The sequence below is a fragment of the Anser cygnoides genome, chromosome 9 (genome assembly GCF_040182565.1).
Source record: "Anser cygnoides isolate HZ-2024a breed goose chromosome 9, Taihu_goose_T2T_genome, whole genome shotgun sequence".
In the NCBI taxonomy this organism is placed as follows: domain Eukaryota; kingdom Metazoa; phylum Chordata; class Aves; order Anseriformes; family Anatidae; genus Anser; species Anser cygnoides.
In genome coordinates this window covers 21539591-21563237 of record NC_089881.1, presented here as the reverse complement: position 1 = coordinate 21563237, position 23647 = coordinate 21539591, and the positions used below count along the sequence as shown (strand labels likewise).

Here is a 23647-nt window from a genome sequence, read left to right as displayed (position 1 = left end):
TCACTGGCAGCATGATGACTGACATTTTCTCTTACTAAACAATTTTTGCTGATGATGAAAAGATTACTATTAAGTTTGATTAAGTAGCTGTTAGGGAGAAGATAAGTATTCTCCAATTTATCTGAGTGACACTCCTGAGTAACAAAGGAAGATATTAATTAATAAGGTAGAGGGTATGAATCATCCTTTAGAGAACGAGCCAGTGATACATATCCTCTGAGGAATCCATGCAGTTGTTCCAGGCTGCACAGTTCATGATTAAAAACTTGATAGACGTTTGAAAGAGAATATTTATCCTATAAAAATGTTATTTTGCCACACAGGCTATTAACCAGGCAGGAGCTGGGCCCTACAGTGATCTGGTAACCTGCCGAATCCCCGCGTCTGTACCTGATGCAGTCTCCATCCTCTCCGTGCTGGAGGATGAGCACATGGATGCCTATCAGCTTTCACCCTCTGTGTGCCTTGTATTGAACTGGGAAGAACCATGCAATAATGGAGCTGAGATTACTTCGTACAACATCGACCTTGGTGACATCAGCATTCCCGTAGGAAATGTTACAAGTTACGTTATTCATGATTTGCTTCCAGAAACCTCATACCGGTGAGTACAATCTTTTTGATATGGTACAAAGCAATCAGGATGAGAGTACATGATTTATTTTACGTGAGAAATGTTTAGGGCACGTGGAGGGAGTAAAAAAAAAAAAAAAGAAGAAAGAAAACTAGTGAGCCTAGAAATCTGCAGTAATTCATTTATGGAACGAATTGCGGCATTTCAGTCTCAAATATTGTTTTTCCCTACCCTCCTTTTTCCTATTCCTCCTGCCCTTCTTTTTCTTATATTTTCAAGTTGCTCTGCTATGGTAAGACTACTCTGGTAGGTAAATAAATTCCAAAAATGGGAGATAACTAAAATTAGAATGCAACCTCTCTTTTTTTTTTCCAGACGCTTAGCAGTACTGTTACAAGAGTTTATTATTAAATATATTGATCCTTGCAAGGTGATAGCAATTTGTACACAGTGAACTTTTATTTATATAGCTATAACTATTTGTTATTACTAGTGTATGGAAATTAATTAAAAGATAATCTGAGTTTAAAACAATTTCCTGATAATGGTTCAGATTCTAAATTTCTATGTGACAATGCAAAAATTTTATTAGTAGTTTAGTGTTCAGGCTTACGTGTTTTTTCCTTAATGCTAACTAAAATTAAAAGAAAAAATAAGAGGGTACCATGCAGGCAATGAACAGCAATATAACAGAAGATGTGACAAGGGAAATTCTATTTTAAGTACTGTTCTAATAAAATCTGAAATCTGATTGCACAGCTGTAAAATCAGATATGGCACAGAACTCCTACAGCATTTTTTTCTTTGTATTCAGGGTCAAAATCCTACAGATCTGGTAGAGTTTAAATAAAAATTTCAGTTCTCAAATTTTAACTTGAACCCTAAAAAAAAGTGAACTTCTTGTAGCAAATACTCAAATATGCACACTAGAAGTTATTTAAAGTAAGCAGCATACTTTCATTGCTTACAGTGCCTAGTACACTGTGTCCTGATTGTTGCCTACAATATTTAGGTTTTAAAACCATGTAGTAAAAAACAAAAATGTAGATTTATTTTTAAAATATATTTCTCTGACAATCTGAAAAAAAGTAAGGAGAAATAGGAATTTGTTGACTGAAAGCCCCTCAGTTCCAGATCACTTATAAATCCAGGAAGTGCAACTGCATTATTGCTGTCTGCAGTTGTTCAGTGGCTTGTAACTCTGTGACCCTTTCTGGCAAAGACAGTAGGGAAGTATAAGTTTTTTTCTTGTTTTCAACTGTGTTTATTGCCAGCAAGAAGCCTCTTGTTCCCTCCTTGTGTTGTCCCCCATTTTGTGCCAGCGAGGTATTAGTGTATCGGTCCTGACTGGGAAAACTGATCTTGGTGTAAACTGTCCATGTTTGTTGTTTTTTTTTTTTACCTTGTGAACAGGTAGAGAGAAGGGAAGGGGTAAGAGAGGGATAGAAACATCTCTTCTAGCTTATATGTTGGCCTAAGCAAGTTTAAAGTGTTTGTGCAAACACAGCACCTGGGGAAACCTGCACAGCAGTCTGAGCCAATTCAGGTTGCTGTTGATGTTTCCAACCTGCCTCCACCTGCGTGTTCTCCCACTTCTCTCACTCCCTGCACTGGTGCTTATGTGATCTTACTTTAAGGCAGGCTCAACTTATTGAGGAATAGTCAAAAGTGTAATTCAACTGGTAAGAAGTTGAACAGTTTGTTTATTGACTGGCTACCCAGCTGTGGAGCTGCATCATCTTCGGGCAGTCCTGTACTACCTGGTGTCTCTTCATGTGGTCAGTCAAGAGTCAAAGCAGCTAAAGCAAAATGAGACCTTTGAGCAACACGGTCAAGGCAGCGAGAGCGGAGTATCTAAATTCTTCACAGAAGTCTTCATTCTTCAGTTCTTCAGTCTCTTTTCTTTAGCTGGTTCCTGGTTGAAATGATGGGCAGGACATTGCTCTGCTTTCTAATCCGGCTCCAGTTTTGTCCCTGAAGCTCAACGCAGAAGTGTTGTGCTGAGATCATGCTGGATTTCTTTTTTTTTCTTTGCATTCTCATTTCTTGAATTTGTTTTTAAAAAAACATATTTGTAGTCAGGGAGTCTGGTTGTCTCCGGTCCAAATGAAAAGGCTAAAGCTAAGCATGAGCATTAACTCTGCAACTGTTCTAAATATTGTTGTAAGACTAAGTTTCTGCCAAAAAAAAAAAGTGTGAAGAGCACAAACCAGTAGATGACTAATAATATATGTAAGTAATATGAAAGTAATAATATCTGAAAGCTCTCTTTTCTTCAATAAAACAAGAGGAAGAACTTCCCAACTCCCAAATCTCGTGTCTGCCAGGGAAGACAAATTAAGAAAGTTGAGTTGCACTTTATGCAGCACCATGTATAGTTTGAAGGGGTTTTGCTAATAAAAACATACATCAGAGCATTTTTGCTATTGATCATTAACTCTTTCACTGGTATTTCTTCCTTAAGCCTATATGTACCTGTCTTTATCAGGGAACATCTGTGCCCTCAGAAGAGTATCCCTGAGAACACCATCCCTTTATACATGTCCTCTTCAGTCTTCTGTGCTGTTGTAGGCCCCGAGGACCACATCAGAAGAAGAAAGTTGTTAGTTTTGGTCAACTATCATGCGCGGCTTACTGTGAGCTGCTCCAAAGCAGAATTACTATTAAAAAAATGGAGTGAAACATGATGGCAAGAACATGAGAAACTGTTGTGCTTTATTAGAAAAGCAAAGGTGGAACATTTTTGAAAGGCAGACCCGGAAAGAGTTTTTGGTAGGGACGGCAGTCAGTTGCTCTTGGAGACTGGACACCATATATTTCCTTTCAGCATGTTTTAGGCTGTTTTCTAAAAGGTGATCGGGTGGTTCTTCTTCTTGCCCTCCCTGATTTAATTAGGGTATTTCAGAACATCACTGATCTCATTCTCTAAATTTGTTCACCAACAGTTTTTCTTTTCCTGTCAACTTTGTTTAACTTAACCAGCTCTTCTCTCTCTCCAGTGTTTATTCCCTGCTGCGTTTAAAAGCAGTGAATGTGTTTTCTTCCAGGCTTTGTTTTTCCTAGACTAAACAAGCCAAACACTACTGGTTTTGAGACTAAGAAGTCTCTTGCCAAAGCTTCAGCAGAATTTGAAGCAAGTTAGCAAAGGGCTTAGATGCTTTAGTTGCACTGGAATTCCTCTGTCAGTGTTTGTGTTTGTGGGAACCCTGAACTTGAAAGCAAATCTTGGTTATTTTGGATCCACCAAAGCCAAAATTGGAAAGGAGCGTTGTTTAGAATAGCAGTGTGATTCTAGCAGTATGTCTACGTGTGTCTGCCCTGTTGGGCTTGTTAACTTTGGCCTGGCATTGCTCTGCTGCATCCAGCTTCGGAGTGGGGATGGCGGCCTGCAAACAACTCAAATGTGTGGCAGAGCAAGCTCAGGGCTGCTTGCGTAGGTGGCTCACAGCTGACAAGTTTGGTGGTTTCTCTGTCTTGGTAGCAAATCCATCCAACATGCCCCAAGAAGGTGCATCTCAAAAAATATTCGAGGCATGAGGAACCAGGGCGTGCCTCTGCTGTGCAGCTAACGGCCAGGACAGGGCTGATTTCAAGACAATTTCTCCAATGTCAGGCACCAGCCCTGCTTTTGCAAAAAGCAGATGCCTCACAAAAGCACTCTGTAAACATCACGGGTGGTGAGCAGGCCAGCTGCAGAAATATGTCTGCGAGTTCTGCAGTCTTTCTGTTTTATTGACATAGTCGCAAAGCTCTGGGAGCTCTGATTATAGTGTAGTAATGCTTGGACTGGTTTTCTGTGAACTGATCTAACTAGAAGTGAGTAAATAAATATTCCACAATAAACAAGTATTTGACAGTAATAGAAATATCAATTTTCTGTTACGCTCTGTTCCCAAGCTTTGCTCTACGCTTTCCATGGTTAATTGTGCTGCTCTGCTGAGACACTTCACTGTGAAACTTCAGATTTTGTTAAGAATGCTTATTTTACTATAAAGTTACATAGTTTACAGAGACGTAGTAGCCTTATTCAATTTTAATAGCATCACTTACTTCTAATTTGGTTTAGGAATACATATTCCAGCCATTTTTAATTTCTGAATGGTATCAAGGGAAAGATCTTCCAGGATGAAAAGAGAAGAATGCACGTGAATGCTCACGTTAGCAATTTCTTAGTGGGTTGAAAAACAAAATCTCTGTTCAGAGTAGAAAACTAAGTCTTGCTCCATCTCCAGAAGAGTGCAGTCAGAGGGGATCTGTGGGGCCGGCTTGTTCTGGAGGCCGTGGAAGATTGCTGTTTTTTACATTCAGGCTGATGGTGCGGGTAGACCAAGCTGCATCTCGTCCCTTTTGAAGTCTGGGGCATTTTAACTCCTGCAGGTTTTCACACACATGTATTGCAACTGGTGGCATTCTGCTTATGGGAACTGGTGAATCAAACTCTTCACATGTCAGACTCTGTAAGATTAATTCAGAAATGATTTTTCAGCTTGCTGGAATACTACACAAAGGATTTTGTGACCAAACTGAAAATAGCATCCTGTTTAGTGTGTTTATTTTCCTGGGTCAAGAATCTTATAAGATATGACAATCTGTTAAAGGTCTTTTAATGGTTTCTAAATTTACTTAGTTTGATTTTTTTTTTAACTGTTTAAAAGATGCAGTGGGAAAATGTGAGAATCAATATAAATATTTTGGGGCTGGGGCCTGCAGAGTTAGATACTATATTTTGTATATACTCTCAGTATACTCTTTACATTTTCAAAAAAATTGTTTTCAAATTGTGAGTGTCAGATTTTAAAACAGCCTTTCCAAGACACTATTTTGGGCACTTTAACTTAAGTTAAAGACAGAAATCTTTGCTGAAAAAGTTGAAGGAAATTGAGAAAGTGATTCTCAGAAATTCTACATGTTTATATACTAATTTCACGTAAAAATAAGGATGTTAATCAGAAATTGATTGTCCCAGTATCATTTATAGAAGCAGTAATTGGTTTCCACTTAACTGTGGAAGTTACCAAGCCCACAAGGGTTGTGTCACCCAGCAGGAGGAGCTCACAGTGACCCAGGTCGGGGCAGGGCCATGAGAAACCACCTGAGATGGAGCAAAGATGCTGTGGTAGACGTCACCTACCAAGTGCTCACCCTCCTCCTCCAGGTGATCCCCTTTTCTCCCCTTCTTCCTTCTGCCCTTCCCTTTGGATGTTTTTGAAGCCTAATATCCACTGAAGAAATGCTGCTGTGCTTCAGAGGGAGGTGAGAGCTGGGTCTGGGCTAGATGAGAGCCTGGACTAGATCGCCATGTGCACAGAAAATCAAAACCTGTTTTTTGTGTGTCTGACAAAGCTCAGGATCTAGGAACAATAGTGGGAATTTACAAAGAATTGTATGCTGGCATAATCTACAGAAACAGGCTGGCCACATCCAGCCATGGTAGAGGCAAATAAATGAGTTATTGCTTTCCCCATATCATCATTCATCAGGAAATATTTCTGTGTTTTAAGGCTTAAGAATTTTCATCAGTCTTACTGTACTCCTAGGTCAGAAGGGGTGGGTGGGTTGGTGCAAATGTGTGTGCATCAGGAACACCGCACAGCTGATGGAAACAACCACAAATGAGAGAACAGGAAGAGCCAAATTTTTACCTTGTGCAAATACCTGGCACAGGGAGGACAAGTAAATGTAGATTTGTGTTTGTGTGCACATCATAAAAGCACAGGTCAGCCTGCGGGTAAGAAACGTGATCTGGTGTTTGAGAGATTCACTGCAATTGCTACGTGGTTTCAGGTGTGATAACTGCCATTTGGAAATGAGTTGGTTATGATGTTTGAGGACAGGTGAGGTGGAGGTTTAGACTCTGGATAATACAAAATAAAAAAGCTGTGTGCTCTGGAGCATGTTGCTGTAATCAGTCTACAAAAAAGTAATAGTGTTTTGTGCTGTTGATGTTTATGTGCACATGCTAACAGATGACTTGCCAGAATCCACTGAAAATGCAGGCAATTTTCACATTTTTTTACTGGAAAGACTATTAAATATTAATGTAATGATTTTTCAATCTGGAGCAAGCCAATAACATAATATGAAATAAGATCAATGTCTATATTTACTACGCTTCTTAAGATAGCATAGAAGCCTTTTGTTCTTTTTCCTTCAGCTGCCTGCATGCAGTTCAAGAGGAGGCTCCCACTAGACCTCTCTTCCTGCCATCCGCTGGTTTGGAGGAGGATGAAATGGGTACTGTGCAGTGTCATAAGTTGGTCAGGACGCGTTTCCTGAAGCTAAAAGGGGATTAGAAGGAAAATGCAGCTCAATGCTTCCCCTACTAAGGCAATCAAGTGATGCTTTGCCCCGGCTAGCTCAATAAGCAAAGGTTTAACCACACATTTACACAGGAGTGTGTAAACACTGTACATTCTTAGTGTAAAATTATTTCAGCTGCCTAATTAGTAGATAAGGCTCTATTCTTTTGCAATATGTTTATTAATCATTTAATCCTTTTTGGTTTTGAAATTGCAGAAAAGACGGGTGGTTTTTTTCCCTTTAATGCTACAGAACCTTTTTCAAACGGTACACCTAGAAACTTATTCTTCAAAACGGTTTTTCATATGTTATATATATGAATTTTAATCACTTAGCTATTTATTTTCACTGAAGTATGTATGCCAACAATAGATACTTGTATTTATCTTCTTTCTCTGAAACAGAGAGTTGTGATGGTATACAAGATTCTGCTCTTCTCCTTTCTTCCCCTACCACCTTCCCCAGGGAGTTTCTGGTTCTTGGTGGCTGATAGTTTTGAGAAGAAGCAACACTTCTTGCAGAGAGTCTTTTCCCATGAGAAAATTCAGGGCTGCTGTGCACAGAATTTCCAAAGTAAATGGCATCTATCCAGTGATCTAAACTCGACTGTACTGTCTAAAAAATAATTAGTCTGGCTCAGTCTGTTTTTTCTTATTCTTTCTTCAATTTAACAACCTTTTGAAACCTTTCAGGCTCATCTGTATCAATATTTCTATTTACATGGAATCTCATATCTAAGGTCCTCAAAGCTCTTTCCAAATGCATATTTCACATTTGTTTTGATGTTGCTGTTGATGTTACCATAGCACAAGACTACCGCTCTTCACTCGTTCCTATAACAGATTCTCATTGTGCAAATTATTAAGCTGAGGTACAGACAGGCAAGAGAGAGTGACAAAACAATACAAGCCAGGAGCCATTATGTTAAGAAAGAATGAACTTAGAAGACTGGCTCAATCTTAAGAATATTTCCAAATTAAAACTTGTGTGACTAGGTTGGTGGTCTATTTTTTTCTTCTCTTAATTTGCTCACATTGTTCAAGAGTTTTTGTGCATCTTGTCAGAGTAACTTGAGTCCAATTCTTAATGAATATAAAATGTTGGTCGCTAGATAAAGTTTCTACAGTTTGTGTAAGATTCTGAGAGCTGTCTCCCCATATTTTGGAAGCTATTCAGATATCTAACACAAGACCACCACCGTGTAGAGGGGTTGTGGATTTAACCTTCCAGGGTTAGCTCTTCCCAGTAGAATTTCACGTGCTTCAATAGCGTGCTTCAGGAAACGCTGTGCACGCTGAAATAACGCTGTTCTTTGCTCTTCAGAGGTGTTTAAAGGTTTCATGGCAGTTACACCCATGCTTTCGCTGAAATCATTATTTCGAAGAACATGGATTAGTTCATGAACTTTGTTAGAAAAACACAAAACACTTTTGCATTGTATTTATTCATAGTTACACAGTTAATGTTTTCCAGGTCTCAGCTCTATCTGTGCCTCTGTCCTTTGCAGTAAGGATATTTAATCAGCAGTTCCCCATGTCATCTTGCATGACTACAAGGAAGATTCGTGTTTTAAGAACTCTCAGAGCGCGTACTTTGCGATCCCCTTGGCTAGATTCTTACTCACTGTTAGCAGTAATTCACTGTGCCGGTAGTACCATTGAGGAAACGTGACTGCTTGCAGTCTAAGATATTACTTCACCCTCGCTCCAGACTGACAGGGTAATAAAATGTATTAGCTAGGCTCACATGTGGTTAAAAGGACTGCCATCAGCTTCTGAGATTGCTTAGCCAAATCTTTCTGCCTCTGCCTTACTGCATTTCTCAATATCTTCGCTGCTGCTCTTAATGCAAACAGGTTGATAATACTTGATGGCTTTACAGAGGTTTTCACCTTGCCAAAGCAAAGCAGTAATAGCTGGGAGAGGGCACTGTATTGGTGATGGACCGGTGTGGGCCAGAAGGCTGTCTTGTTTCTTGAGACCTACACTTGTGAAAGCACTTTATTTAATATTCGCCTTTATCTTGTTCATTTTAGGATCAGGATCCAAGCTGTCAATGAAATTGGAGCTGGACCATTTAGCCACTTTATTAAAGCAAAAACTCGGCCATTACCACCCTTACCTCCTCGGTTAGAGTGTGCTGCAGCAGGTCCTCAGAGCCTGAAGCTGAAATGGGGAGACAGCAGTTCCAAGCTTCATGCTGCGGATGACATGGTCTATATCTTACAGATTGAAGACAGAAATAAGAGGTAAGAGATATGATTCTTCTTGTTGTGTTAATGGAAATGAATTCTGGCTCATCATAAGCACTTGTGAATCACAGTAAGAAAACTGTTTTCCTGATTCTTTCCTTCTGCAGATGTATACAGTCTGTTGTTTGAATAGGGATTCTGTGCCTGTATTCTAACAAAGCAAATTGCATAACTAAGTTATGCAATATGTGAATGTTGCCTAACAGTCTGATCTCTTCAATGAATAAATGTCATAGATGGTCCCTAATTTACCAAGAAACACTCTCAACTAGTATAATTAGGTAAAGTAACTGATGTATCAAGTAGATAATCCATAGGGATTCAGTACGAATCATAATTTTGTGTAAATTAGCATGATTCTTTCAATTTAAGTAGAGCTGTGCTGAGTTTATGCCAGCGGAAGGTCTGGCCCAAAAGCTCTAATTGTAAGCAATAAAACCACCATGAATAACGCCTAAATACCTCCCAGTGTTTCAACTGTACTGATGTAGAGAGGGTACATGCTCCCCTGTATTAATACTGAGAGGTGTCCAATGAATATAAATGCCCATTTGAAAGTCTGGCTGGTAAAACAGTTTCTAAAGAGTGCAGTGATGCTTGGCAGGAGCCCATCACCTGCAGCAGCATGTGATCAAGCCAGCTGTAAAGAAACATCCAGCAGGCTTCTTTTGTTTGCTTTCATGTAGCACTGCAGGTAGGAGGGTAAAGAACTGCAAATTGTTTTGAACCTGTTTTTATGTTGGAGAAAGAAGTTTCCTTGTAAGAATAAAATGCATTGCTACCTGGCAGCAAAGAACCAAAGCTTTTTCTAGCATCACCATTTGGTTTTGCACAAACTTTCTACTGCAAATGGTCTCTGAAGAGCTGTTAATTAGGAGGAATTGCTGCTCCTTCCACTTGCTACTCTGCTATGTCTTCCATGCTTTACATTTGAGTTACAGTCCACGTGAGCTCCCAGAAATGCAGAGAAACTACTCACCTACGCTGATTACTTGAATGGAGCCCTTGCATGCAGTGGTTGTCCTTTGTGGCTGGGTTTGTAGCAATCTCTGTGATTAGTATCTGAAATGAGCCGTAGCCCCGAGCCCTCAGGCTGATGCGGTGCGTGCCAGCGTGGGCACAGCACGTGAGTGGGATCGGTGTGCTGTTCTCTCTGAGAGGTGCTGTGTTTGAGAACATCTGGGGCTGGCAGGTCTTGGCAATATGGTCTATTTATTTGTTCCCTGTCTGACTGTCCCTTTTTCGTCCCCATTTGTGTGCTTCTGTTCCTGAAAGGATACAGCAGCAAAGTTTTGTACATTCAGGAGGGCTATCAGTCCTAAAGAACAGAAGATGACAGCCCACACGTGAATTGGTAAAAACATTAGTTAGTTACAGAGGCAGGAGTCCTCTCAGATCATTCCCCTACAAATAAACCCCGTGAAGGGTTACTCACTCATGTGTATGCCTGTGAAAAACACTGGGATACAGTCCTTCGAGCATCACTGGCATTTCTAATTGTGCAGTGCTGTAACAGGCTAATCCAGGTAAACTACGGATGCCTAATGGAATAGTATAATGCTAGTCTTTAGTTTAAAAAAGAAAGAAAGAAAAAAAGAATAAGTGATCTAGAATAAAGAGGATGATTTGGAACCTTCTGTGGCTTGAAAGGGTTGTTGGAAGGTGCCACGGTGTCCCATCTGCTCAGAGAACAGACAGCACCCGACTCTGGGCAAGACATGGATAACTCAAAATCATTGAGCCAGAGGGTTGGCCTTTGTATTATCCTTCTTTCCGAAGTTGTTGTTACTATCTTCTCTAAGACATCAGAAATTACTTTTATCTGCTTTATATTGAAATCCCTCAAGTCAGTATTACAATTTCCCCTTCTTCAGTGAATCTGAGCACACAGTTTGTGTATTGTAGCTTTCCTTGCTGATGAGGTTTGAAATATGAGTTAATTTTGAAGAGACATTGAAGCGTTTTCACAAACAGAAATGCAAAGGTGAGCAAATTCTTTTTAAAAACAAAAATCAATGGTAAGTCAAATCTGACCCTGATGGTTCTATTAGGCTTTTCATAAAGATTGGGTTTGGGCTTTCTGCAGTGATAGTCAGCCAGTGCTCTTGAGTGTGTCTTGGTCATTAAGAATTGTTTTTAACTTTTCCGTGCTGTAATGAGGTATAACGGGCTGGTTGTTGCAGACTAAATGTTTCATTGATTGCAAGACCCGTGGAACAAAATACTTGGAAATCTCCTGACACTGATTAATATAGGGGCTTGGAAAGGTGTGCACATCAGAAATGTACCTGCTTTCTCTCTCATTTGCTCTTTGGTGTGTGACATTTAGGGAGATCAAATTAGCATCTCTTGTCCTTTCAATTATGTGTAGCATTAAGTGGAAATGAAGAAAAATCTGTTTCTAGAAAGCACAATACATGGGAACGTTAGTTGAAGGAGGTTGACCTTTATGTAAAGAGGACGATAAAATTTCTTTCTTTTTAAAATAAACTTTCAGTTGTGACTTCATTTCCTAACTTTAGTAATGTCAAGAAAATCATGTTAATCAAGTTGCACTGTTTTCCAGAATACTGTGGATTTTTCTTTTCTAGGTGAAACAAATGAATCTAATTATAGTAATTGTTCTGATATTTTTTTTTCCTGTACTCATAATTAGTCTTTAGTTGTTCCTACAACTAATTATACCCCTTAGTGTCTTAAAATGCTTACAATGTCTAGTCTGAAAGAGAGAAATAGCAAGTACATTATTTGTGGGTCATTCATCAGTTACTTGTGTTTATTTTAGATAAATATACATTGTAATTTAGGTGAATTCTGTGATTTTTATGTGTATACAGACAAATAAAAATATGTATAATTATATTTTAAGGGAATCATTAGGATAGTGGAATGAGAAGCATCTTAGATATTCTTTAAAAATATCAACGAAGGATTGTTGACCATTCTTAGTCTGCTTTTGTAAGTGGATTGTAAGGTTGTGTTTGCTGACATTCTAAACTGTAAGTGCTTTTGTTCTGTTTATTTGCTGAATAAATGAGTTATGACCCTATATCACTGGGTAAACAGTAGTAGCAGCATTTCCCTTTCATAGCATATGAAAGATTGTTTATGTATATATTAAACTATTTTAAAATACTTTGTTAAACCGCAGGTATTTTTCATTTAAGGAGATGCAATTCTTGGAAAAAAAAAAAAAGGGGGGGAGAAAGAAATCAAAAGAAAATTAGATCCAAAAATAGGACCTGCCTAATGACTATAAATTTTAATTGGCACACGCTGGTTTTCTGGTAACTGTCTTTCTTGGTAGGAGTATTCAAATATGAATATCCCAAAGGCCACAGGCACACACAGATGTACTCCTGGAAAATTCTAGCTGCAAGGAATGCAGAAATAAAAATTGCAAACAAATGATATAATCCCTTGAATTGATTTCCTTCTTCTTGCATAGTTTTACCTTAACTTGAATACAGGGTGAACTCTTCCTGAGCATACCAATTTCTTTCTGGGGTGGTCGTTCATCATCTATGTACAGCTGCAGGGTCTTGCCTTAAGGTTGCCAGCAACTTTGACTTCAACAAAAGACTAAGGACTCAATGCCTTAATTTATATGGAGGTCAAATCCTGCGTTGTTAAATTATTTGGAGCTTACCAATTAACTTCAGCAGGCCAGGTGTTTTTCACAGTGTATTTTATTATGAAGCTGCACCTTGCCTACCTGAACGTCCTGACAAAAATGAAGCAGTAAGATTTGCAAAGCAGTAATAACGTAATAGCAGTCCGAAACGTGAATTGGTCGGCAGAGATCTACTGCAGCTCTTCATTCCACCTAAGCAGACAGTAGATCGATAATCTCAGTTAGAGGAGCACTGCCTCACCCCGACCCTTTTACAGAGTCATTTTGGAAGGCTGTTCGGTTTATTTCATAAGGCATCACCCCTCATGCTCCTTGACCAGGAGCGCTGCTGATAAGAGCATTAATTTGCTGCTGCTGAACTGCGTTCTCTTCTGTTTTGATTTTAGCTTTATTAAGGCTGTTCTTACTTGTATCTGCTGTTAATTTTTAACACATTGCCACTGCAAACCATGGTATTGGTAGCTGCTTAGTAATCTAGTCCTTCTTTGCCAGGGCATTGGATGCTCTTCGTAATTCTTCCCAAATCTTCATTCAGATGCTGTTAATTCACACTAAGTTGTGCTCAGTATTCTCCGTTCTGTCTGTTCATTGACCTCTGATGTGGCTGCATGCAAGAACTACATTGGGCACTTTGCCGATCTATCTTCCACTCCTCCTGGAAGTGCTCAGAAGCTGCTGAGATTTTACTATGTGTTTTCTGTGTGTTTACTGTGTATTTTCCCCGGGAATCACTCAGAATCAAAAATTTATTCTCAGTCTCTCTCATTCTTGAAGCTGATTTTCAGTGTGTGTGGTTGTCTTTCTTCTTTGTGATATGCCTCATCTACCACCCGGGTAAGCAGCAGAATTTATGTAGTCTATGTGCAGTTTTTCTTTGCCAACTTCCCAGAAGTCTAAATGATTGCACAAGGTTGCAGTCTGAAAGGGGACAAAAGGGAAGCAACCCGAAGCATGGGCAGCTTTCTTCTCTCTGGTGATCCATCAGGACAAGTGCAATCCTAAAGCCATGATACGGCAAAGCGGGGTGGGTGGGAAGGTGGCTGATGCTTTGATTCAGTCTTCTGTGGTCACAAGCTACAAATCCAAGCTGTCCTCAGCAGTATGAACGTCAAGGGCAAGATGGTAATTGATCCTTCAGAAATTAATTTTTATTGCTAGCTGGAAGCTTCTGTATGTTGAGGCATCTCCATTTTCAGTAAGTCCAGAAACGTGATGTGTGACTATCTGTGGTAAATAAGGATTGCATGCTCAAATTCAGCAGCAGATGAAAGGATGATCTAGTAGAAGCAAGCTAAAAATCAATTTTGGCTGCAAGTGCTCCTTGTCTCGCCTGTGGATGTGCTAGATAATTAAGCAAAGAAAACAAACTCTTTTCATTTAACTGTTAGTACTTCTTTTCCTGCCTCTTTCCTCTCTCCACTTAGTTTTGAATTTCTAAGTACAAGGAAAAAAACATGGTCTCCTTCAGTGGGTCATGTTGTTACGCCTGTAAACAGAAATTCTGTTGCTGGTGTAGGGAGGAGGTTGGTTTCTAAACATGCTGTGAGCAAGCATACAGCATATGCTTCCCAAAAGGTGTCTTCTAGAAAACAGATCTCTGGCTCAGAGGGGCCAAAGTGTCCCATCTGTTTGGTCTATGCCTCGAATTAGGGCAGGAAGTCAGGGTCGGAGGAGGTTACTGAACAGAAAACTCTTTGGGAACCTATTCCCATGAGTTTACTTTCCCTCAGCACCTACCTGCAAGTGGAGATGCCAAGGAGAGGCTTGGGAAGGGGCCCCAAAGCCGGCGTGCTGCCAGCAGCACGGCAAGCCTGGGTCAGCCTGGTACTGGTCACAGGAGCACCGAGGGATGGGGATGCTGCAGATGCCGAGCTTTTCTCTTTGAGCTGAAGGCCTTGAGATGAAGCAGGAATGGAAAAATTGTGTGTTGCATCTGAACAGAGGCCCACTCTAGACTTAAGATGCTTACGGCTGGGGAAGGGCAGGTTTGTCATGTTGTGAGAGGTATTAATTCATCGTGCTTTCTACTTAGTTCCGGACTCTAGGGCCCCTCTACCGTCTAGCTTGAAAAAATCTGATGGTACCTCTGTTTTGACCTCCACCGAGATGGTTCTCGCCATTTCCCTTGCAGTAAGCCAACCCCATTCCCGTGACACCTAGGTGTAGCGGAGATGTGTGACACTCGCTGGCATCGACGGGAGAAACTTCACCGTGAAGCTGAGAGGTGCAAAACTCTCTGATCAGCCCTGGGGTGACTGGGCTGCAGGCAAATTTCCCCAGGCAGAGCATGATAAGGGGAACCTTTGCCTTGCATCGGAGGTAGGGCCGTACCGGAGATAGGATCTGCCCCTGCGAACGAGGGGCAGGTGCGGGCGCTGCAGAGGGGCTGAGCCCCACAGCGGGGCTGCCCGGCCTTGTTCTGCTCGAGCACTTCGGAGAACTGCATGTTCCCTGTCTCAGGGGGTGAATTAGATGTTTTTGTTTTGAAGCTTTGCTTTGCTGGGTGCGACTGCGTAGTGTAGGGAACCGCTGGTGGGGAAAGAAAATCGCTTAAAGCAGTGAGTGTTTGATAATGTTCTTTAGAGAAAATAAGAGGAACAGTCTAAAAAAAAGTAGGTGGGGGCTATAATTGTGCAGATAACTGGGACATTGCAATAATAACATTAAAAGAGCTGTTGGTTTGTGAAATTCATGTACTTAGCTTTCTAATTGTGCAGTTGCCCGTGTATGCTGAACAGAAGCCTCGGGTCACCAGGTCAGCCCTGTGGTGTATTAATGACCGCGATCCAGCCAAAACTGTTGCAGATGACCACGTTTTTCTGGGAGGCAGTAAGAGAACCATTCAGGTGGCTATTACAGCCCTTGTACTTGGCTCAAGATTGCTGTCTTATTTAGTACTGTACATTAGATTTTCTTTCAAATGAAATTGTTGCAAAGACAATTGTGTTACTAAAATGTAAACAAAACCAGAGACTTTGAAAGGGAACCTGCTGATTAAAATGTGCTGAGCGATAATGAATGAAGGTAGAGCAAGTATATTCATAATCCTCTGCTTGACTGGAAGTGACTGAAGTGGAGGAAACAAAATAGCTCAAACGTAAAACATTTCCAAGAAGATCTTCGCGGTGAATAAAAAGGTATTGATGAAAAACTAGCAGCAGTGGTGTCTCCCAAACAATCATTCTAGGACATTGTGTTCTGTCTTTTCCTCTCTGTGTAAGTAAATGAATAATCCGTGACTGACATGAGAATGTCTGGGAAAGAGAGAATTCAGATCACTCAAGTGAGATGAGGGGGAAGAATTCTCTGGGGAGAGTCTTTTTCCCTCGAGAAAGTTGCTTTCTTCTCAGTTTGTGCTGTTACTTACGTGGAGAGGAGAGGAGAGGCAATACTGCATCACGTTAAATCCTGATACTACAGGTTAGCTTCTGGATGATGCAAATTTAAAATAAATAAAATTACTGTATTGAGGATACAGTTAGCCTGCAGAGGTAGTCTTTTCTCAAAGACAAAATATCAGATAAGGAATGCAGCCTAATATCTTTCAAATTTGGCTGGGCAAACCTTTTAGAATCGAACATCTCTTGGTGCTTATTAGCATACTGTGGGGGTTTACATGAACGGTCCAGGCAGGTAGGGATTAGAGAATGAACACGGCTGGGATGCACTCGAGCATGTTTTGTGTTTTGGTTTTGTTCCTCTTAAAAGGGGAGTGCGTTAAAGAAATAAGCGCGAAAGTATAAACATACTTCTGTAAGCGTGTTCCTATATAGGAACAAGAACACTTTTGGCTTGTTTAAATCACTTGTGTACCCATACTATCCTTACATTTTTACGTATACAACTGATTTAACATAACATTGGACCTGCTAGGGAACTAATTGAGTACAAGACTATGCTATTTACAGAGATCTTTAACTTCTCTCAGTTCTCGAATCCAGTTCACCTTTCAGCTTATCAGTATATAAGACATGAAGATAAGCTCAAAGCTAGCTTATTCTTAAGAGAAGGTGTGGAACAGGGCTTGGATGAAGCATAGTGAACAATGTCAGACTACCCAAAAAGGCAAAGGTATATAGAGCTCACCTTTAAATGTCCTTTTAAAATTGCCTTTAGATTTAGAAAAAATCAATTTGCAATAATATGAACAAATTGTCGTATTTAGACAATTTTTAATGTGTACAGACATCGCGGTAGTGATAAGCAATCATACTGAGTAATTCAACTTTAAGATCCTTGCAGTCCTTTTGCAGAAAATTTGGAAGACTGAAAAAAGATCAGAGGATATATTGCTTCAATTCTATAGCCGTTTACGTCAAATGGGAAATATACTATTTTTAAACGTAACAGAAATAACTCTGAAGTACAGAGTACCTGCTTTGCTCATGAGAAAAATACTACATTGTTATAAAAATAATCACTGGTGTATTGAAGCTAAAATGTTTCATCCGTATTATGTTTCTTACATCACTGTTTGGATTCTTCAAGGATAATTACAAAGCATCATTGTCATAGTAAAGCCTAACAGCAATTAAGGTTGATTGACTTACTAGTCAGCCTTTCTTCTTCCAAAATTGGAAGCCATCTTTCTTCAAAGGTGGTTGAATCTCAGAAGTTTGAGTGTGCTTTCATTACGGTCCTGTGTATTGGATGTGGATGCAAGCTTTTCCGAAATGCTTTTTGCTTTCATTACAGATATTTCTTCAGATAAAGATATGGAAGTAGAAAGGGGTAGAGATGGAAACGGGATGGGAATATTATTCCAATTCCCAAATGATGGGAGGAGCAGGAGTGCTTTGCCAGATCACTTTGTCAGTGTTATGAAACCTTGCTCGTGTTTGAAAGGCAAAACAGTAACTTGAGAACTAGCATTGCTTGGTATTTGCACTATAAATATGTCTTAAAAGTGCGCTATAAGCCCAAACTGGGGTAAGAGTGTGCAGAACCATTAGCTGGTAAGGTATATTTATCCTTGCACGTTTACCTAGCTGCACATAGAGAAAGAGCATTATTCTATAACACCACGTTGCTTCTTTTTTACTGTCTGTAGCCCATGGGTAAGAGCCTCTGTGCACTCCTACAAATACTGCAGTGGCTTCTCAGCCAACCTGAGGTGCAAAACGTGGAGTGGAAGAGAGAGACAGTCACCTTGTTGTTTTTTCAGTCTTCTGGCCTAAAGAAGTGGTTTGTTCATCAGGCTGTGAACCCCTAGTAATCTTACCCCTTCACACCAAGTCTGTTGCAGCCTTTTGAACCTTGCCATTGCTGCCTATGTGAGCTTCAGAAATGTGAGATAGCAAGCATAAAGTAGTTAAAACTACACGAGCATAAGTTTGAGAAAAGTTTGCCTTTGGAAATCAGCTTTAAAATCTGCTCCTAAAAACTTATGGGCATAGGTCTTTGATTTCTAATCAAGGCGAGGGGCTTGCTAAGACTCTCTATGGGTAGTTAGTCGCATTAGTCCTCAAAGTACATTTTCAGCAATTTAAATTACCTGAACATTTCTTTTTATTACAAATGATTCTTGATCTTTGTTTGTACTTCCTTGGGTTTCAATCATAATGTAATATGAATTGATTTCTGTCCCCGAGAGCTAATGACAGACCCAGTTTCTTTGAAATGCTCAAATTGGTTGTACAGTGTATCTCATGCAAAGCCAAAGTGATCAGGACTTATTACCCAAGACAAAGCTAGTACCTAGATAGGGAGGTCACAAGCAAATCACTTTGTTGGCTTCCTGGTGATTTCAAATCAGCTGAAATAGTTAAGGTACTTGAATAAGTGTACTAAATCATCAAAATACTGTGTGATTCTGCGTGGTGAATGTTCTCCAGATTCAGAACTGTCGCAAGTAAGACTGTTCCCCGGTGGAGGCTAAGTGGTTTGATGCAAGATGCTGAGGGCTTCCTTTTTATTTACCCTCATCCCCATTCTGCTCAGCACCTGCAGGGTCAGGATCTCGGTTAGAAATTGCTGGCTAACCTATGACTATTACTGAAAAGCATTTATCTGAGCAGAGCAATTGAAAATAGAAGTCAGAGTCTCTAGCAACCAGTACTTTTTTTTTCTTTAAGATTGATTTTTTTTTTCTGCATTGTATTGTTGGACATGATTATATGTGTTGAGGTTTAGTCTTGTCAATGGAAGTACTTTGGAAGTCACTTCCTTAGTGTCACGTCTCTTTCTTCTTCTCAGCCTGCTCTCAAGCAGACCTGTCATTGCAGGTGTCCCCCGCAGCTCCAGAATTGACATCCTTTTTTCATCCTACATATCCGCCTCTCAGTTATCATGCTTTCCCTCTTTCTTTTCATTCATATTCCACAATGTATTAAATATTAAATGCAATCCTTATGCCCTGATTTACATAGTGGCTCTGACTTAAGATGGCATAGATAAGTGCATGATCTCGTCTGTGGGTCTTAGTGTGTGAATAAGGTCCAAATCAAGCAATAAAAGCTTCAAAGAATTAATCTTGCTTTAAACATGTTTAAACGAGCATCACACTCAGTGCATTGTATCAGAGCACAAGTTGAATCCATTTTGATTACTGCATGGTAGGAAATGTGTTGACAGAAGTATTTCCAGATACTTAACTTGCAAAAATGATTACATGAATTATTATTTGCAAAAGGGGCAATGAAATTGTTCTGATTTGCCTGATTCAATAATCATCGTGTGCTAGTAGCAAACCATTTTTAAACTTGCATTTAACAGCTTTGCAAAGCATGTTCTGTCAGTTTTCACATGTATGCGTTGAGCTGATAGATGTAATAGACTGAAACGTTAGTGCTGCTCCAATGTAATTATGTATTCTAATTTTCATTCTTTTCAGGTTTATTCCAATTTATAGGGGACCAAGTCATACATACAAGATTCAAAGGCTGACAGAATCCACTTGTTACTCGTTTAGAATACAGGCTGTCAATGATGCTGGGGAGGGACCTTTCTCAGAAATAGTTACCTTCTGCACAACTAAGTCAGTCCCACCTGCAATCAAAGGTATGTAATATTTTTTACATATACCTAGGTAACGTGTAATTACTTAAGTAATTGATAAATGCAATCACTTTGTAAATGTTAACATAAGTATGCAATAACACAAAAATTGGTGCATGCTGCTTCTGTGTATCTGTGAATAGTGAAGTTACATGATGGAGGGAAGCTAAATTATCACAAAAAAGTTCATATAATCAGTGTTAGCGTTATGCCTACCAGCGTTGTTATACAGGCACAGTTAAAATGCTGCTACTAACAATAATGTTTTCCAGGGGATTGCTCTTAATTACGGGAACACTTCCATCAGGAATATAACAGCTGCACTATATACGTGTACATACCAACTCAAGTGTTAAAGTTGCACACTGGTTTAAGTTGTGTGGGTAACGTTCAGCAGAGCATTTCAGAGTTTATTTTTCCTTTAATTTAGAAAATTAGTAACAAAGTCACATACATAAAACATTTGATTCATTATCTCTCTTAGCATGCGTTCCACTAGAAGAACAAAAGGCCTAATTAAATAAAGTTGTATTATGATACATCTTTTCCTTTGTGTGAATTCTGCCCTAAGTAATTCTGCTCCTTCTTCCAAGAACTATTATGCAGGGAGCAGATTTGTTGTATTGGTTGTCAGATAAGCTAAAATCAGTTGCCATGCTAACCTTTTTTTTTTTTCTGTGTTCTTAAAACTAATTTTTCAAGCTGTACTATTTACTATGAAAAACAGTAACTGTTAGTTTGTCAGAGTGGTTTCATTTGTTCCACTGTATTTGGAATCTGGCTTTGCTGATTTTGACACTATTCATGATCTAAGATTTAGAGAGGGGAAAACACTGCTGGGATGTACTGTCCTGTCCCTCGGTTACCTACTCTGAATCACTCTCAGGAGCAGCAATGCTCTTGAGTGCAGGGAGAGCATCAGGAGATTGGCTTCAGACACTAAAATCAGCGTATGTGAGAATCCCACCTTTGTTCCCACCTTGCTTTCTCCCGGGCTTTGGCATTTGTTTCAGTGCTGTTTCTGGAAGAAGATAGCTGTATCTGTTTGGTGTAAAGCTCAAGCGTAAATTACACTTACTCAATGGTGAATTATCCTGATTCACCATATTGCGCAGTTGTCCTGATGTCAGATACACTACCCAAAAAAGGAAGCTCGTGCTAGGTTAACCAGGCTCGCTAGCACATGCTAAGCCTACGTTACTGTTGTCTCCACTTCTCTTAGCAGCACTAACTGGCTAAAGCTAGCGCAGGCATGCACTGTAGTCACAGTCTCATTCTGATGGACAGAAATCCATTTTAGTAAGTTCAGCTCTCACTTAGGTTTTTGTTTTGTTTTGAGCTGCCTGAGTACTGAGTCCTTGTTAAAGGTGACTCACACCGAGGACTGAATATCATGCCATTAAGACAGGGTGCAAATACTGGGTTGTGTGTGGGATGGGACCACAGGTACATGACAAAACACTGGCTGTAAGAGAGAAAAGGGCACAGCAAACACTGTGTTAGTGAACGCTGCCGTGAGAAGGTAATGCTACAGGGAAAAGAGATCCACTGAAGCAGCCAACAACATAACCATGTGGATTCCCTTCTGTGTTCAGAGCAATACAGAGGAATGTATGCCATAAACTTTGTTCTCTGGGTATCAGAAGCACATGTTTATTCTGTAAAGAAGCCTACTTACTCAGTAATGCCAACCCTAAAACAGAATATTGATAATGGCAGTTTTGTAAGTGTCAGACAAAAATCTACGTGTATCAGGGGGAGGGAACAAAGAGGAGGGAAAATCATTGAGAAAGTTGTTGTCAGCTGAAATGAAGGTGTCTATTATCAGTCTCTCAACGCAGGCAGATGTGCAGAGAGAAACAAGCGAATATTGATGACATTTGGGTCTGCGTATGATTCATGTGTTCCTCTTGGGTGGTAGCAAATTAATCTAGAATTCATATAATGTATGCGGCCGCAGCAGCGTTTGTTTCCTTGATAGATTCTCCTGTTGTCTGTTTTCATGGGCTGTGAGCCTGCGTTGCCTTTAACGAGCTCATGGCCTTGCACGTGCACACGTTAACCGCTCGGTGAAGTGTTTAGCACCAGTGTTTCTCCCAGTTTCATTTTTTGGTCATGTGCTTTCTTGTTCTGCCTGATGAATATGTTGGTGGAGCCCAAATGCTGTCACAGCTGCCTTCCAGTGGCAGATGTTTAGCTGTACATATAAACACAGCTGCTCTGCTCGGCTCACCTGCACGCTTGCTGTTGGGCACAGCACAGCATCTTCTGGCTTTCAGCTGGTGAGAGATCTGCTCACCAGGAAGGCAGCGTTTTAACAGCTGATAAGTGGAGTTTCTTGGAATTCCAGTGAAAGCACAAGTCTAAGCCTTGTTAAAACTACCAGGTTTGATCACCTGAATTTCAGGCTCGGAATTATTCACAAGTCCAAGTATTTTAAATTATGCTTGTACTTCTGGTTCCCAGGCTGGACTTAATCTCAAATACAGATTATTTAAATTCTTACATTTAGGACATTTAAATGTCTTCTGGCATTCCTTCTCTCATTTTTCCTGAATGAAATATTTGATACTAGTGCTGTCTTTCAATGATGTGTGGCTGGCTGCCTTAGGGCATGGGAAGAATACACAAACATCTCCGCTGGTACAGGTGATTGCTCAGAACTTCATGAAATTGCTGCTTTTATTAATGCCAGTGTAATTCCTGAGTTGGCTTCTGTTCGAAAAGCCCATTGCATTAATCATCCCCAAATTTCACCAAATTTTCTGTACGTACTGTTTGTTGCTGTTTAACACCACAAGAATACAGAACTGCTTATTTCAAGACAGTCTTGCCTGATTTAAGTGAGACTTTTGAGTGACTTAAAAATCCAGCCCTGGTTTTACTTCTTTCATCCAGTTGTGATAGTAATTTGATTTTTGGCCACATAAATACATTATATTGTGCTATTAAACCCATGATGTCCTGAGATTCTCTTTTTAACACGTTGTTATGCTGTAGAGTGCATGTAAAATAAGTAACATTTGAATGAGGTCTTTATATTAAATGCTTGTACATTTATTTTTATTGTAGCCCCTCGGGTGACACAGTTGGAAGGAAATGTCTGTGAAATAGCCTGGGAAATGGTCGCACCCATGAAGGGGGATCCTGTTGGTTACATTCTGCAGGTACTGGTTGGAAGAGAATCTGAATATAAGCAGGTAGGAAAACGTTCTCAATTATCTTGTCTGATTGATGGAAGTAGAAATGGTTTTGAACAGTCTCTGGGCTGCTTCTTTCTACTGTGTTGAATTATACCCAATGGTGATGCATCAGGTGAACTTTGGTAAAGACTGAGTCAAAATCAAGAACAGTAGTAGGTTGTTTTCTCCCCCAAGGGATTATATAGAACGCTGTTATCTCACCGGAATGATTTACGCCCTCTCCAGAGATGATTACTGTTTCCAACTGAACTAACCTTTAGAAAGTTACAATTCTGTCCACCCAGGTTTCCTGCTGGTGCTGACTGCTGTCTGAAGATGAGATGAACTAGGTGGCTCATTTTTCCTAATTCACTAAGCTGCTTGCTGGATTTTCAGGGTAGCTCTCAAGACCTTGCATCAAGGATTTCACTCAAGTAGACAACTTTTAATTGGTTTGTTCAGCCATTCCATTCCTGTGTAGGTGTAGATGTATGGATGTGTTACTGCTTTGTATCAGGTGCCTCACAGAGACTGTATGCCTGAAGTATGGCTGATCCTTCCTGACTTGTCTATATTGACTAGAGATCACAAGTGGACGTTTCCCCAGCACATCTGAAATGGAACAACTCATTCATAGCTAAATCTTTCATTTCATCTATCATACCTCTAGCTTTGTTATTTACAGTGCACTTCATCTGGGCCCTGTCTTC

The 23647-nt window shown here is 40.0% G+C and overlaps 1 protein-coding gene across 2 annotated transcripts in view; it reads left to right on the top strand.

Moving 5' to 3' along the window:
• Nucleotides 1-23647, top strand: part of FNDC3B (fibronectin type III domain containing 3B) — a 184386-nt gene that overhangs the window by 150012 nt on the left and 10727 nt on the right. For both annotated transcript variants that reach the window (XM_048059579.2, XM_067001989.1), the window contains exons 22-25: nt 324-604; nt 8910-9122; nt 19592-19758; nt 22828-22955. In XM_048059579.2, the coding sequence (XP_047915536.1) occupies nt 324-604; nt 8910-9122; nt 19592-19758; nt 22828-22955 (789 nt within the window). The remainder of the gene's footprint in view (nt 1-323; nt 605-8909; nt 9123-19591; nt 19759-22827; nt 22956-23647) is intronic.